Source organism: Saccopteryx bilineata, chromosome X (genome assembly GCF_036850765.1).
Source record: "Saccopteryx bilineata isolate mSacBil1 chromosome X, mSacBil1_pri_phased_curated, whole genome shotgun sequence".
NCBI lineage: Eukaryota > Metazoa > Chordata > Mammalia > Chiroptera > Emballonuridae > Saccopteryx > Saccopteryx bilineata.
The window spans coordinates 65,158,975-65,175,740 of NC_089502.1; the positions used below are offsets into that span (position 1 = coordinate 65,158,975).

The 16,766-nt window shown below is 38.4% G+C and overlaps 1 protein-coding gene across 1 annotated transcript in view; it reads right to left on the reverse strand.

Moving 5' to 3' along the window:
* Positions 1–16,766, reverse strand: part of LOC136317472 (uncharacterized) — a 73,514-nt gene that overhangs the window by 40,869 nt on the left and 15,879 nt on the right. The window contains exons 3-4 of the mRNA XM_066250206.1: positions 15,901–16,092; positions 12,295–12,385 (exon numbers count right to left, since the gene is read on the reverse strand). Coding sequence (XP_066106303.1) covers positions 12,295–12,385; positions 15,901–16,092 — 283 coding nt within the window. The remainder of the gene's footprint in view (positions 1–12,294; positions 12,386–15,900; positions 16,093–16,766) is intronic.

A 16,766-nucleotide genomic window follows, 5' to 3' on the forward strand; every position in this document is an offset into this window, starting at 1 on the left:
TTACATATAGTACCATACAGGCTGGGTAATATAATAGTAGTGGTTTAACATAAGGTAGAGATTGAAAGTTTAATTTTAACTAGTTTTTTATGGCTGCTTCACAAATTTATTTTGCTTAATATATGCCTGTAAAAGCCCTAAATAAAGGCAGCCCATCCAAGAGGGACAGGGAACAAACAGAGAGATGCAAGAATGGCAAGTTATTTGAGGCACAGAATAAGTGAGAGCACTTTCCTTTCTTTCCTTCCATTCTAGCACACATGCCATTTGAATTCAATTAGCATCGCCCTCCTTCTAAACAAGTATTGCAGTTAGAATTTCATATTTATTATTATAACTATTTGATGGATCTCTGTTTTTTCTTTAACTAGACTAGAAGCTCCATGAGAAGCAGAACTGTTTGTTGTGGCATTACATCCCCAGTACCTAGCAGAGTGTCTGCCATGTAATCTATACTCAATAGGTATTTTTGAATGCATATCTACGTAAATGAATGTATCGTTAAACACTTCACATATCCGGTGTATACATGCATATATCCATATATCCTCTTTTTATAAGTGTCTGTGTATAGACGTCTTTTTTTCTCCCAGTACAATTTCCAGGGGGTTGGAAGGAAAGGAGATATAAGATAATGGATTGATAATATACCTTCTTTTATTTTTTTTAAATGTAGAGGTGGAGAATTTGGTGCACTGTAGGCATACTGCTCTTTTAAAAAAGAATAGAAGTGGTATGATTTTAGGGGAAAATAATTGAAAATTGAATGATATCTCCTTTCAGCCTGTGATAATGCCACCCAGGAGTTTGACCATTAGAGCCATTTCTTTGACTTAGGCATTTTCTTTTAAGTTATTCTTGCAGTATAGAAATTAATGCTCACAAACACATGAGAGAGTACTTGTTTAACTAAAACCATCCTCTTTTGAACTTCATAACCAAGAGAATGCTAATTATAGCCCTCATTTAGATTTATTGCTGTACATAGTTATCCCAAGGTGTGTGATTTTTGTTCTCATGTTTTAGATGATAAAATTGACACTTGGTGAGGTTACGTGACTTGCTCAAGTTCACATGGATAGTAAATGTCTCAGTTCCTCATTCTTGACCCTCTCTTCTTATCCTATCCATCTCCCTAGATGATCTCATTCACTCTCAGTTATGTGCCAGTAACTTAAATCTCTTCAGTCTGGTCCACCTCTCAGCACGTATTCTCTGTAGACCAAAGCTCTCACAGTGGTTTGCAGAAAAAAAAAAAATTCTTCAAAAGTCAGGCCAGAACATACATCCTGATAATCTTGAAGATTAGGATCATGTGACGCTTCCCTAGTTTTATCATCTGCTACAATTTTTTAAGGCTAGAGACTTTCTCAAGGTAGGACAGCTGCTGTTGCCTTTTAAAAAATCTTCCTCATGAGATAGAGAGCCTGCCTGAATGGTTTTAGTTGCCCTGTATGAATATGACAAAAAGACCAACTAATTCAAGATGGTGGTTCTACTTGTTGACATGGGTTGCTCTAAGTGACAGTGTTCAGAAGCACCACTACATGGTCCCAAGCCCCTTCAAAGCAGACCTTGAAACTTCAATAAAATATTAATAGTGAACAGCTTAAACCCAGTGTAGAAAAAGTACCTCCTAAGGAAGTGAACGTGAAGATGGTGGGCTAGCACCTGAGTTCCCCTGTGACAGCCTGCCAGTTCCATGGTCTTTGAAGCATTGATTCCAGGACCACCAACCTCTTGTCTGGCATTATGGGAATTTCATATTGGAATTTTACTTCCAGGCATTCAAAGATATTTCTCAAGATTGGCCCCAAAGTGGACAATCTCGAAGTAACTGCTCAAAGGTTCTAGAGGTCAGGCATATTGATTATATCAATGTATCATTAGGTAGATAAAAGACCCTTTAGTCTAGAAGGGTCTTGACCACATCTCTTTACTCTCATTCAGCCATTATTATGAATGTTAAGCTTATGTTATAGGTTATGAAAAATCATGATGTACTCAAACTGAGATACATTTGGAAGGTTCTTTTACATATTACTGTTCTTGTCATTGTAAGTATCCTAAAGTTTCAGCTTCATTAAAAATTTTGCTCAAAAATGGGAAATGATGGGGTCACATTGCCAGTCAGGAGGGGTTAAAGACCAGTTAGATAATCAGTGGATATTATTAATTTCTCCATGTGTCCCTCTAAATTCAACTCAATTAATAACTATCCTTTCAGAAGCAGTTACCCATCAGCATCGATTATGAATCAGGTTTGGTGGGATAAGCTATGGAGCAGGCCGAACCAGTGATCTGTCCACGAGGCTACCTTCTATTCCAAGGTTAGTCATGTCTGGGACCTGAACATCGATATTGGCTACCTTCTTTTTCATTGAGAGGATGTAGGGTACCAATCCTCTGTCTTTAAAGCTGAGGGAGACTGTACTAGATGGAGCCCAGTTAGTTCTCCAACCCATCCCTCCAACATCAGAAAGTTATTTGTTTTGTCAGAAGCCAGTGTGAGATTTTATAGTCCAGATGCCAGTACTCAGTGAGCCACCTTGCTAGCATGCAGAGAGTTTCTTTGTCCTTATTAAGGGAACCAATAAGGACAGGTACAGAGGTATGAGTTCCTGATCACCCCAGAGGGATGAAGAAATCTGTTGGGACAGCAAGGAGATGCAAGTAGGATACAAACAACTTCTATGTTGGCACAGAGACTTGAGCCCTGAAAAGCCTAGAGTCTCAATGCCTCTTGCCTCATTATAGACCTCTCTTGAATTGGATCAGTAGCTCAGGTTCATTCTATGATAGTTGGTGAACAAGAGGTTGAAATTTAATGATAATTCAGGCTACTACCATGTACCCCCTCCACTACCCCTTTTGCTGACCATTGACATCGTTTCTTTGACTACATGTTGGTGGAAAGTACTATAGAAGTTTGCTTTTCAAGGTACTAAGATTATTCCATCTATACTGATAGACTTCTGGAATGCCACAGTGGTATAGCACCCTGCTTGTCTTCTCCTGATAGACACTTGACATAGTACATTCTACACTTACTCAATGACTGTAAATATCAATTAAGAGACATCATTCCGAGAGTGTTAACTATATTCAGGCATTGTTCCAAGCTGTTTGCATATATGATCTCATTAATCCTTTCAACAACCCGCTGTTGGGAATGTAAGCTGGCACAGCCATTATGGAAGACAGTATAGTGGTTCCTCAAAAAATCAAGAATAGAATTACCATATGACCCAGCAATCTTTTTAGTGGGTATTTTCTTAAAAGAATTGAAAATATTGATACACAAAGCCACATGTACCCTTATGTTCATTGCAACATGATTCACGGTGACAAGCACATGGAAACAACCAAAATTCCCCTAGATAGAGGATTGGATAAAGAAGATGTGGTCCATATACACAATGCAAGACTACTCAGCCATAAGAAAAGATGACAATATTGCCGTTTACAACAACACGGATGGACCTTGAGAACATTATACTAAATGAAATAAATAAAACATAAAAAGCTAGGAAGTATATGATTTCATACACTGAGACTCATGGACATAGATAAAAGTGAAGTGGTTACCAGGGGGAGGGTGTTGGGTGGGGGAAGGGTGGGGAAGGGAGAAAGAGGGACAAATATACAGTGACAGAAAATGATTTGAATTTGGGTGATTGGTCACAGAACACAATCAACAGTTCAAATGTTATAGAAATGTTTACCTGAAACCTATATACTTATTAATTAATTTCATCCATTAAATTTAATTTCCTAAATAAAAAAAATCCTACTTAGAAAAAATAATTAAAACATCAGACCCCAGACCCAGAATATTTAAGTAACCACTTAATATCTAATAAGTTCCAGGCGTCTGGCTCATGTATTATGTTCTTAAAACATTTTCATGTTGTCCCATGAAATTCAAACTCCGTTTTACCTGCACAATTACACCCTGACTTTAACCACATAATTTGGAGGTAGATGGTCTAGAGCAATTCATTGGGAATTTTTCAGGCGCGGGGAGCAGCAGAAGCTTGAAGAGAAAGTCAGGCAGTGGGCCAGTTACCAGTGCAGTGTCAATGGTTCACACCTTGCCCTGCAGCACAGGAGCCTTACATGTATATTGAGATGTTGATTTGGGGCATGGGCCAGCTGCATAAAGGGTGAGGGAGAGAGAGGATATTTGCCAGCAATGATACAAATGCTGGAGAGAATTCTAAACAGAGTTAATGTACACGAGTAAAGTGGGGAAAGAATGATATTGTTGGGCAGTGGAGAGAAGAGAACCTATGAAAGGTGAGACTTGTGGAGAGTCACCGCATCTGAGTGCATCGGCCCACGTGCAGCTGAGAGCAGAGGAAGGGTCTCGCTCGGCCTTGAGTGACCTGGCAGGGCAAGGTCACTAATACAATCTGAAGGCTGTTCGTGGCACTGACGCCAAAAGCAGGGCGGCAAGCACACAGCGCTACTGCTACTGCTACCAGAGGCTCAGGATGTCCTGATATGCTTGTAGGATAGAGTGCTACGTAGCTATCACCTCCACCCTCCAGCACAGTGCCCTCTTGTTTAAGGATATAAAATAAGTGGGTTTTCCAGGCTCAGGGTCATTGTGTCTCCATCAGAGCACAGTGTCCCACCTGCCCAAACTCTATCTATGTCTCTGTGTTTTCCTTCATCCTCCATCACCCCTACTCAGGTTTTTACTTCCCCATGCTGGTTGCAGCAGTGACTAGAACATAAAAATATAATTTATCCAATAAATTTATGGGCCATCAAGTAGATTCAGAAATAATCTACCAAAATGCTTAAGAAACAGATCAGATTTTTTTTTCCCTTCACTGATTTGGTTGAACATTTGTAAAGAACTGCCTTAGGAAATCAATTCTCAATGCCAAACTCAAGTGTTTAAATAGCAATGGAGGTAGAAAGTAGATCAATTTTGAAGACCAATTTTAAAAGGGGAAAATATCCAAATGGCACATTTTGTGTGGCATTAATAACGTGATTATTTTCTTTTTTTAAATTTATTTTTTAGATTTTCTTTATTCATTTTTAGAGAGAAAGAGTAGAGAGAAAGAGAGAGAGAGGAGAGAGGGAGGAGCAGGAAGCATCAACTCCCATCTGTGCCTTGACCAGGCAAGCCTAGGGTTTCAAACCAGCAACCTCAGTATTCCAGGTTGATGCTTTAGCCACTGTGCTACCACAGGCCAGGCCATGATTATTTTCTTTTTAAACTTCTCTTGTCATTGATTCATGCCTAACAATGCTTATGGTGGGTCTATTCAAAAGACAATGTCTTTTTCAATAACCTTCATGATTAAAGAAACTTTAATGATAAAGTTTCTGGGTCTGAAAGACATTTTGTCTCTTCTTTTTATAGGTGTGGGGTATTTACACTCTAAACATATAGACAAGAAAACACAGACTTTCTTATCATAGATTGAACACAAGAATTGGAAGGACAAGATTTTCTAAACATGAAAACATTTGTTCAAAACCACAATGACAGCTGCGGGGATGATTGCTAGGCTTGGGTGAAGGGATTAAGCAAAAAAAAAAAAAAAGGAAAATAGACAAGACTCGTAGACACTCACAGACAGAGACAGCAGTATGGTGACTGCCAGAGGGAAAGGGGTGGGGGAATTTAGATGGTATGAGGGGATAAATGGCGATGGACACCTGAGACGTATATAATTATATTGCTAATGTCACCCCAACAAATTCAATAAAAAACACAGTGAGATACCCCCTCACGCCTGTTAGAATGACTATTAAAAATAAGAGAAGAACTAGTAACTGTTGGAGAATTTGTGGAGATGAAGGAACTTCCATTCACTGCTGGTGGGAATGGAAACTGGTACAGCCACTTTGGAAAATAGTGTGGAGGTTCCTAAAAATTAAGAATTGAGTTACCATATAACCCAGTGATCCCTCTTCTGGGTATCTACCTGAAAAAAATTAGAAGCATTTATTCATAAAGCTATATGTATTCTTATGTTCATTGAAGCATTATTCACACTAGCTGAGACATGAAGATAACCTAAATGTCCTTCAACAGATGACTGGAAAATAAGTGGCACATATATACAATGAACTACTTCTCAGTCACAAAAAAAATGATGAAATACTGCCATTTGTGATAACATGAATGGATCTCAAGAGTATCATGCTGTGTGAAATAAGTCACATGAAAAAAGACAAGTACTATATGATTTCAGTCATATGTGGGATATAAGAGAGAAAGCATCAAATGAACAAAACAACCTCATAGACACAGACAATAGAATGATTACCAGAGGAGAGGTAGGTAAGAAGTAGGATGAAATGCTGAGGTCGCCGGTTCAAAACCCTGGGCTTGCCTGGTCAAGGCACATATGGGAGTTGATGCTTCCAGCTCCCCCCCCTTTTCTCTCTCTGTATCTCCTCTCTCTCTCTCTGTCTCTCCCTCTCCTCTCTAAAAAAATGAATAAATAAAAAAAAGAAGTAGGATGAAGAGGGCAAAGGGGGTTAAATGTATAGTGACAGAAGGAATATGAACTATGGGTGTGAGCACACAATGCAATATACAGATGATGTGTTACAGAATTATATACTTGAGTTATGTAATATTACTAACCAATGTCACCCCAATTAATTTAACTTAAAAAACAAAAACAGCTAAAAACTGGTCAGGCAAGAAAAAGATAACATTAGAATGATGCTGCACATTACAAGCATATATTCATTAACTATACTTCAATAACCTCCTTGAATAAGATACCAAGAAAGTACAGGAGTAAAATAATGTTGTGATGCTAGTACATAAACCAATATTCACAGTTAAGCTTTAATGTCTATGGATTTGATTTTCTCAGATTAAACTGTAAATAACAAATAATAAATCTTTAGTTCTAATTAGATTACTAATTTACATTTAAATAATGCCCTGTCTTTTGTCTTGTGATCCCAACAGAGGATTGGGAATAGGCTTACGCAGATTTATGCTAAATCTCAGGTTTGGTCCCCTTGTAACCAGTGGCTTGCATTGATGATTTGTAACCAGGAGAAGCTATTTATTATTCTATCAGTATTGTGCAGTTTCAAATAATCATACTAAATATTCTTGACTCTAAAGGTCCCATTTTAGTAACCAGATCATCAACATAAGACACACATGATGATATGACTCTTTACAAAAGGAGTAGACTAAAACTCATGGAGGGGTGTTTGTTCATTCATTCATGCTTTAATAAATGTATTTCAGCACTTGGTTTCTATCCGATGCCATGTTTTCAATAGGCAATGTTGACATAGGATGAAAAATAACAAATGATCCCCTGCCTAGACCTCTAACAAAAGAGACAACTTCTTTCCTTTATATAGTGTTCATATATATATATATATATATATATGGTTGCTTGATTAAAGACTACAACTATTCTAGCTGCACTTGCATTCACAAATGTTTGACCTTTGTGGGTTTTACATTGTACGTTAGAATACCAACTCGGTTAACACTTTTATATAGAAATTCCTGATTTTCTCAAGTTACGACACCTGGCTTCATACCAACTAAAATAAAAGCTTTGAAATGAAAGGGAGAAACATAAGGATAATTCATGACTTTTCTAATTGTAATTTCCTGCTGTGAATATTAACCTACAATAAGAAGATGTACTATTTGCTTTTCATCAGTGCATAAGGTTGCTGTTAATTATCTTTTGAACCAATTAAACTAATATTTAGTGGAAACTAAATATTTGCACCATTGATTTTTTTTAAAAAAATGCTGCAGAATAATATTTAGTTTTCAATTACTAAGATTCCTTTGCTGTTGCTGGCCAAGTTAATCATTCTTGTCCTAGAAAAAACATGGAGCTTTAAAAAAAAAATCATCAAAGTAAAACACATTTTTTCAACCTTGCTGATTTCCAGTTCACTTTATATAACTGGTTGTCTTGAACAACTTAGTTTTATGAACTGGATGCACTGCATAACATAAGGCTTGAACTATGCAAATATTAAGGAAATTATGACCAATAATTTCCTGATAAGGTAGAGTTAACAATGTTCACATCAAGTGATAACGCATACTACAAACATAGCAATGGCCCAGAGAGTGTCACAGTTGGCACAGGGTCATCTGTAGCGGAATGCCTGAGAACGGTTAACTCTTGGAAGATGATATAAACAACTTCTAAAATGATAGTTAAATTATGATAGATTCTCAGGTAAAGAAAGACTGCATATTATTTTCATGTACTTTCTAGGAAGAACAATTTCTTGGATTTAGTAAATAGAAAATTTAAGGTTTATGATCTTCCACTCTCAATATATTCTGTTTGAAAATACAATAAATCTGGCAATTTGGTAGCTTTGTGATTGTTACTGTCAAATTTAGAAAACATTATTGTTAGAGTGCTCTTCCTTTTTAGTGGGCATTTCTCAGTATTTGTTTCCTGCATTGTATGGCATATTATACACTTTTGAAGGCATATCCGTATTTATTTCTATGCTCTTCAAATGATGCCCACTCCTGAGTCTCTATGTAACAAACATAGCCCTCCTGCAACCTGACAGATGATGCCCACTCCTGAGTCTCTATGTAACAAACATAGCCCTCCTGCAACCTGACAGATGATGCCCACTCCTGAGTCTCTATGTAACAAACATAGCCCTCCTGCAACCTGACATAGTTGCTGTATATTTTAACCAGGTGAAAGTAATTCAAATATGATATAGCCTGAGGAAATTGCTGAACCATGCCATGTAAGCTTGGTGTGTGTGTGTGTGTGTGTGTGTGTGTGTGTGTGTGTGTGTATATATATATATATATATATATATATATATATATATATATATATATAATGATTGACTTTAGTGAGAAAGGAAGGAAGAGAGAGAGAGAGAGAGAAACACCGATAACAGCGATTTGTTCCTGTGTGTGCCCTTACCGGGGATTGAATGCACAACATCTGTGCTTCAAAACGATGCTCTAACTAACCAAGCTATCTGGCCAGAGCCATGTAAGCTTGGTTTAACCCTTTGAGTAGTGAGCTTTTTCTTTTTCTTTTTCTTTTTTTTTTCATGCTCACTGACCCCTGGGAGTGAGTTGTGTTTTTTTTGTTGTTTTTTTTTCAAAAAATGAAATTAGTTCCAATTACTCTGGATGGTCAGGAGGCACGAAAACATACATGAACTTTTGTACTACTCAAAGGGTTAAAGGCAGATAAACTTCAAAAACATATTTATTATCAAAACAACAACCAGCCTGACCAGGCGGTGGCACAGTGTTTAGAGCGTCAGACTGGGATGCGGAGGACCCAGGTTAGAAACCCTAAGGTCGTTGGCTTGAAAGCGGGTTCATCTGGTTTGAGCACAGCTCACCAGCTTGAGCCCAAGGTTGCTGGCTTGAGGAAGGGGTCACACAGTCTGCTGTAGCCTCCCGGTCACGGCACATATGAGAAAGTGATCAGTGAACTACTAAGGTGTCACAACGAAAAATTGATGTTTCTCATCTCTCTCCCTTCCGTGTGTCTGTTCCTATCTGTCCCTCTCTCTTACTCTCTCTCTGTCTCTGTCAAAAAATAACAAAGGTCGTGGTCCACGGTGAATTCTTCTCACAGGACCAAACTGGGCAGTACACCTTCCTGCCTGCGATTCACAAAGTATATAGATTGTGATTTGTAATTGTATGTTCGCACTAGAATTGTAACAGTTTGAAAGTTACAGGCTACTTTGGGCTAAATGTAAGAGTAAGGGGTGGGACAGGGTAAAGAAAAGGTAGCAAATATGTAGTATTATCTCCACTCACTCAAATCTAATGGCTAAGTCAATTAGAGAAGATTAACGTTGACAATTCACTGGAGTGACACTGGCTAATGAAATTACAGAGGTTTCAGGTGCACCATTCTATAACACATCTGTACACTGCACTGTGTGTGTTCACCACTCTGAGCCAAGTCTGCGCCCCCCACCCTTTTCTCCCCTGTACCCTCTTCTCCCTCCCCCACACCCCTTGGAATGAACTCAGACTAAACCTATTCATTCTGGGTTCTGTGTGTGTGAGCCAGCTGAATAAAGAAAATGGTGATGAATTTGCATGAAAAAGCATTATTCAATGCTTTGAAAACTTGAACTGGGCCTTAGGTTCTGAGAAGTCATCACATGCCAAAGTCAATATTTTAAATGTACTTTTAGAGCACAGTGTGCCTGGACCCCTTTCTAAACAGTTTAACTCAACCGAAACTTTCCTAGTCTGTTATTAAATTGTGAAACCTCTAGTGCATTTCTGCTTTCTAATTCCCCAGACTCTGGGAGACAATTAGGAAGGGAAGAATATGGTAGATTGAGAAAAGGCATGGTGGTTCACTCGTGGTATCCTCAGGTAAGGGAAGTTTAGGAAATGGTCACAGCACTGAAGAGAGAAGAGTCACAGCGGAAGTGTTCAGAGAGACTTAACAGGGCTAAAGCACACATTTAGCCATAGAAGGATCAGGCCTGTGGAATGGAAGAGCAACAGTTACTGAGCATACCCTAAATGATAGGCATTATAGTTGGTTTACTTCTGAATTTTATCCACAATTAGAGCTTGTATAGCATTAAGTAATAAAAAGGATATGAGAGAAGATGAGGTCAACTACAGCTGAAATGTAGGTGGGTGGCAGGGGTAATCAGGGAAGCAAAGAGTAAGTTACCATATTTCCCCATGTATAAGACACACCCTTTTTCAAAAAATTTGGGGTCTAAAATCTGGGTGCATCTTATACAGTGGTTGTAGATATTTTACTTCCATTTCTTGCTTTTTTGCACTTGTTTTTGCACTCATTGTTGAAAACAGTGATTTGTCATCAGACACAGATGAGGGCAAGGTAATGGATGGCAGTTTTGACCGTGATGAGTTGTATAAATTTTATGATGAATAAAACTTGTGTTCAATAACTTTATGTAATACACTTTTTCTTCAAATTTCAGATCCACCTACCAAACAATTGGTCACTTCAAGAAAAAATCTGACAACTAAAGCCATTTGGCAACTTTCAAGTAAACCTTTTGTAGATATCAACATTATTTACCAGTCCTAGAGGATCTTAACCATCTTTTTAAAAATATGGTATATAATATACACACATGACTTTTCCTAACAGAGTGTAATTTAAGTCCTAATATTTAACTGTTCTGACTTATAAGTAGAAAATATCATCTGACCATTATTAGCCTTCATTCATCAACTCTTTTTTTGTGTGTGTGACAAAGACAGAGAGAGAGACAGGGAGAGGGACAGATAGGGACAGGCAGATAGGAAGGAAGAGAAATGAGAAGCAGCAATTCATAGTTGTGGCACCTTAGTTGTTCACTGACTGCTTTGTCATATGTGCCTTGATGGGGGGGCACAGCATAGTGAGTGACCCCCCTGCTTGGGCTCAAGCTGGCGAGCCTTGCTCAAACCAGATGAGCCCACGTTCAAGCCGGTGACCTTAGGGTTTCAAACCTGGGTCCTCTGCATCCCAGTCCGACACTCTATCCACTGTGCCACCACCTGGTCAGGCCATCAACTCTTTTATCAACTTTTTAACTGGCCTCGATGTTCCATGTCAGGAACACTGAGGCTCAAATTATTTCATCTCACTGTATATCTTCCTTAAAATATAGAGATAACTGGTATATTCTAGGACTTAAACTCTCACAACAAACAATGATTTCTGTGGTATATTTAGTGATTTGTTTGATTTTAAAACTATAAAAATTTTACTGCTGCTTCTGATCCTTGTGGTCGAGTATGCCATCCAGACCTCTCTTGTATTTAGAGTCATCCCTGAAGTAAAATGAATGGAAAAGGTCCCCATCAGTCTTCCATTTCAGAGGATCTGCGTTACTGATAACACATTGGATACAAAGGAGATTTTCAGCTAAGTAGAAAAAGAAGCGTCATGGTTCAAACTCTTGTCTTCTCCAGATCTTTCTGGCCTGTGGCTCTCTTTTAATCCCTTCCTTTCTCTTTTGTTATATGTCTTAACATTCCCTGAGCCTGCCTTTGGCATATATTTTAGCTAGATTTTACCTGGAAACTATGAAGGAGAGAAGTAGACATCACTCCAGTTGTAATTTGCTCTGGGCCTGTCTGTACCCTGCTGATAAACTGTCATCAACTGTCTCTTATTGCTGTAACTTGATCTTCTGATAACACCTCATTTTGTTGTTTCTGGCTATTTCTTTTAATCTCCCAATTTTCTTTTTATTTCTATAAAGCCTTTCTCTCTTTGGTGTGTTTTGTAAACTTACTTTATCTGAAAAATGAATTTTGGTATTTACCTGGCCTGGATCAGGATTTGAAGGTCTCAGAGCAGGGTCCACTGCATACGCAGGATTATGCTGAGGCTGGAGTCCTGATGAACTCTGTTCTCTGGCAAGTTCAAGCAATAAAAACACATAGTTAAGGTAGAGCATTTGCTTAATTAGTTATAAATCACTTTTTAAAGACTTCGTTTATTCATTTTAGAGAGTGGAGAGGGGAGAAAGGGAGAGATAGAGAGAGAGACAAAGAGAGAGAGAGAGAAGGGGGAGGAACAGGAAGCATCAACTCCCATATGTGCCTTGACCAGGCAAGGTCAGGGTTTAGAACTGGTGACCTCAGCATTCCAGGTTGATGCATTATCCACTATGCCACCACAGGTCAGGCAGTTACAAATAATTTTTATAAACTAATTTTTGACCACACAAAATGAGTCCTCTCATCTTAAGATTCTATTATTATGTGTACCTGACATAAGATCATAATAAAGGCTATCATTTGTTGAATGATTGCCATGTTCAAAGTGTTTTAACTGTCTGATTTATCCCCAACAATTTATTATGAAGATTTTCAAACATATAGAAAAATTAAATTTTACAGTGAAGGCTCATACATTTACCTCCTCAATTTTATCACTAACATTTTACTATACTTTCTATCCCTCCATTAATACATATTAGTGTTGATGCACCTGAAGGTAAATTTCAAATAACACTTTATTTCACCAAATTATATTATGTTATTTAAATATACTTTTAAAAATTTTTATTTATTGATTTTAGGAATAAGAAGGGAGAGGAAGAGAGAGAGAGAAAGAGAGAGAAACATCTACCTGTTGTTCCACTTATTTATGCATTCATTGGTTGATTCTTGTATATACCCTGAGTGGGAATCAAACCAGCAACTTTGCAGAATCAGGATGACACTCTAACCAATGAGCAACCTGGCTAGGACCTTATTTGAATATATAGAAGAAGCCTGGCCCTGGATGGTTGGCTCAGTAGGAGAGTGTTGGCCCAGCGTGTGGAAGTCCTGGGCTTGATTCCTGGTCAGGGCACACAGGAGAAACGACCATCTGCTACTCCAACCCTCCCCATCTCTCTCTCTCTCTCTCTCTCTCTCTCTCTCTCTCTCTCTCTCTCTCCCTTTGCCTCTCCTGCAGCCATGGCTTGATTTGAGCATGTTGGCCCCAGGCACTGAGGATGGCTCCATGGAGCCTGCACCTCAGGCGCTAAAAACAGCTTGGTTGGGAGCATGGTCCATCTCTGCACCTCAGGCGCTAAAAACAGCTTGGTTGGGAGCATGGTCCCAGATGGACAGAGCATCAGCCCCAGATGGGGGTTACTGGGTGGATTCTGGTTGGGGCACATGCAGGAGTCTCCTTATTTCTCCCCTCCTCTCATTAAAAAAGAAAGAAGGAAGGAAGGAAGGGAGGGAGGGAAGGAGAGAGGGAGGGAGGGAGGGAGAGAGGGAAGGGAAAGAAAGAAAGAAAGAAAGAAAGAAAGAAAGAAAGAAAGAAAGAAAGAAAGAAAGAAAGAAAGAAAGAAAGAAAGAAAGAAAGAAAGAAAGAAAGAAAGAAAGAAAATTTTACAGGATGATTATTGTTAATTCCATTTTTGCAGATGAGAAAACTTGAGGCTGAAAAAATTTTAAGGAAATTCCCTGAAGCCATACAGTCAGTGTCTTTTGGGGCAGGGATTTGAGTCCCAGTCACTCCAGTTCCAGTACCATACTTCTCCACTGTATTAAGGAATCTCCCACAGTATCTACAGAATCACTTTGTCAATTCACAATGGACAGAAGGGAAAACAAGGACTTTGAACTAAATTATATTTTAACTAGAGAAAAATAAGGCAGTTTAATTCTTTATGCAGAAAGCAAATAAAGAAGCCCAAATGCTGTGAACACTACTACTCTCCTGATTTATAATCAAGCCTTTTGTTTTGCCTTTGCTTCTCAGTGTGGTTTTCCATTAATGACTTTATTTGCTTCTCGCAGCAATGGAGAAGTAGGAATTATGTTACCCAACTCATTTATAAAAGAGGAAATAGGGGCTAAGCAATTAATTCAAAGTCATAGCCATTTAGTAGAAGACAGATGACTGGAAAACAAATCTAGTGTTCTAGAAAGCGTGGAGCAGAAAAGATGGGGAAAATCCTTTAAAGATGACTTGTCTACAGGTATGATTTCTAATGATAATAATTATTTTAAATCTCAGGAGGTTTCTAATCATGTCAAGGGGTAATATGAAATTCTCCATATTAATTTATTTTTAAATTTCATATTGACTTTATTGGGGTGACATCGGTTAACAAAATTCTATAGGTTTTAGGAGTACAATTCTATAATACATCAGCTGTATACTGTATTATGTGTTCACCATCCCAAGTCTCCCTCCATCATCATACTGATTAATGTTGATTTTATGCATATACACATGTGCACCACACGGTACTTTAAAGAGTATGGAATGATAGTTTAAACAAAGATTAGGATTTTGAAATAACAGAAACATTGGAGAGTTTATCCCACCCCTCCCAGAAGCAAATATCTAAGACTGTTCAAACTGTCGATTTTATTGCAATTTGAAAGCTTATTTTTAGAAATGTGAGGCTCACATTACCAGCTACTTCCAATTTTAAAGTAATATTTCAAACTAACTTCATATTGGATACAGGGTAACATTATTTTGCTACTAGAGAATGATACTTCAAAGTAGATGCTATTTGGAATTAACTGGTATAAAATTGAGGAAATTTTACCCTACTTGTACTTATCCTTCATATCTCTATGGTTCAGAGGCAGTACAAAGCATAAAGGGCATTGTTTGCTTTTAAGCAAAGAAAGAAAGGGTATGCAAAAGGGCTTTGCAGCTTTCAAAGCAATGTTTTATCTTATGAGATTCCATTCCTATAGCACGGGGGTTAAGAGTTTAGGCCCGGGAGCCAGATTGTCTGGGTACATACTTAGCCCTGTAACCTCAGCCAAGTTATTTGATCTGTGTTTTGGTAATTTCATTTGTACTTTATAGGATGCTGGTGCGGATTAAATGAATTGATAGGTATGGAACATTTATAATTCAAGCTGACATATGTAATAAACCCTCTGTAAAGGATTGTTGCTTTCGGTATTATTCTCACCATCTCTGTAAGGTACATGGGCCAGATTATAACAATCTCTATTTTATAAATGAGAAAATGGAAGCCCTATGAAATGAAGAGATTTACCCAAGGCCACCGGATTCTTCTTTGCATTTCTGTGACATTGTTGTGGGGGGTGGTTGGGGTGAGCAGGAGGTACAGCAGCACCCCCCCACACACACACACTCAAGACAATATGCATGCTGCACAGAAATGAAAGGAAAACACTAAAGTAGGATCATTCTTTAGTGAATGACATTTGGCTTTTATCTGGGGAAGAAACTTCCTAGATTTTGCTCTATCTGTATTCTGACCAAAATGTATTTGGTTATTTGGACTTTTATTTAAATATAATTAAGTGTTGATGAATATGAAAGAAAATATATGAGTGTAGGCGTGATAAATGATCTACATTATTTCTTGATTCATTAACTGATCTGACAAGAGATTTCCCATCATTCTAGGAGGCATTTAGGAATGTCTTACCTATGATCATTTACGCTCTTCTTTGACTTCTTTTTACAGTAGTGGGCAGTCTGGATCACTACACCAACTATTAAAGCCAGTCCTATTCCAGGGAGCACTGCTACTAAAATCAGGTCCAGTGTACTCCAGAGTTGGTCACATTTGTCTCCCATGTACCAATAATTTCCCCACCGACCTATGTAATTTGGACACCTAGAAAGAGATAATAAAAATAGAAAAAGCTCACAAATTAGAAAAAGAATGTCCCTCCCTGAATGAATCAAACCTTTCATTATTACTAAGCCATGACTTCTCCTTTTAAGGTCCTTAAGAGATTTCTGTTGTCCCATTTTCCACTAGAGCAAACACTCTAAAACCTACAGGTTAGAACACATTGAGTCAGCATGCAGAAGGCTATCAGGATTTCCCAACCATTAGCTAACAAATATGTGGCTCTTAGTTAGAAATGGAGGTGGGTGGAGGCTCATCCAAAATGGCTGTCTCAAATTGCTTTGAAACTGGCTGCATTTTGCCCAGCACTCATACTTTCTTCAGCTGCTTTAGTTCTGTGAGCGCTATGGAAAAAAGTCTGAAACCGCTTAGCCTCCCAGGTCTATAACTGCAGGCGAGGTGGTCCCCACCAAGCGCTGTCACAGTGATGGAAACCCGTTAGCCGCCTGACTCTGCCGCTCTGGCTCTGCCACAAACACAAAATGAAACACGAGAAGGTGCGAATAGACCTTTTGCCAGCAGTATCTGCCCCCATGTTGTTCCCAGGACTTCAGGTCTCCCTTCTCTACTTTATAGAAATAAATGACTTATAGAGGAGCTGCTAGTGCTTTTATAAAGCCTTGACTCTGTCAAATAACCTGAATGTGGTTCTGCAG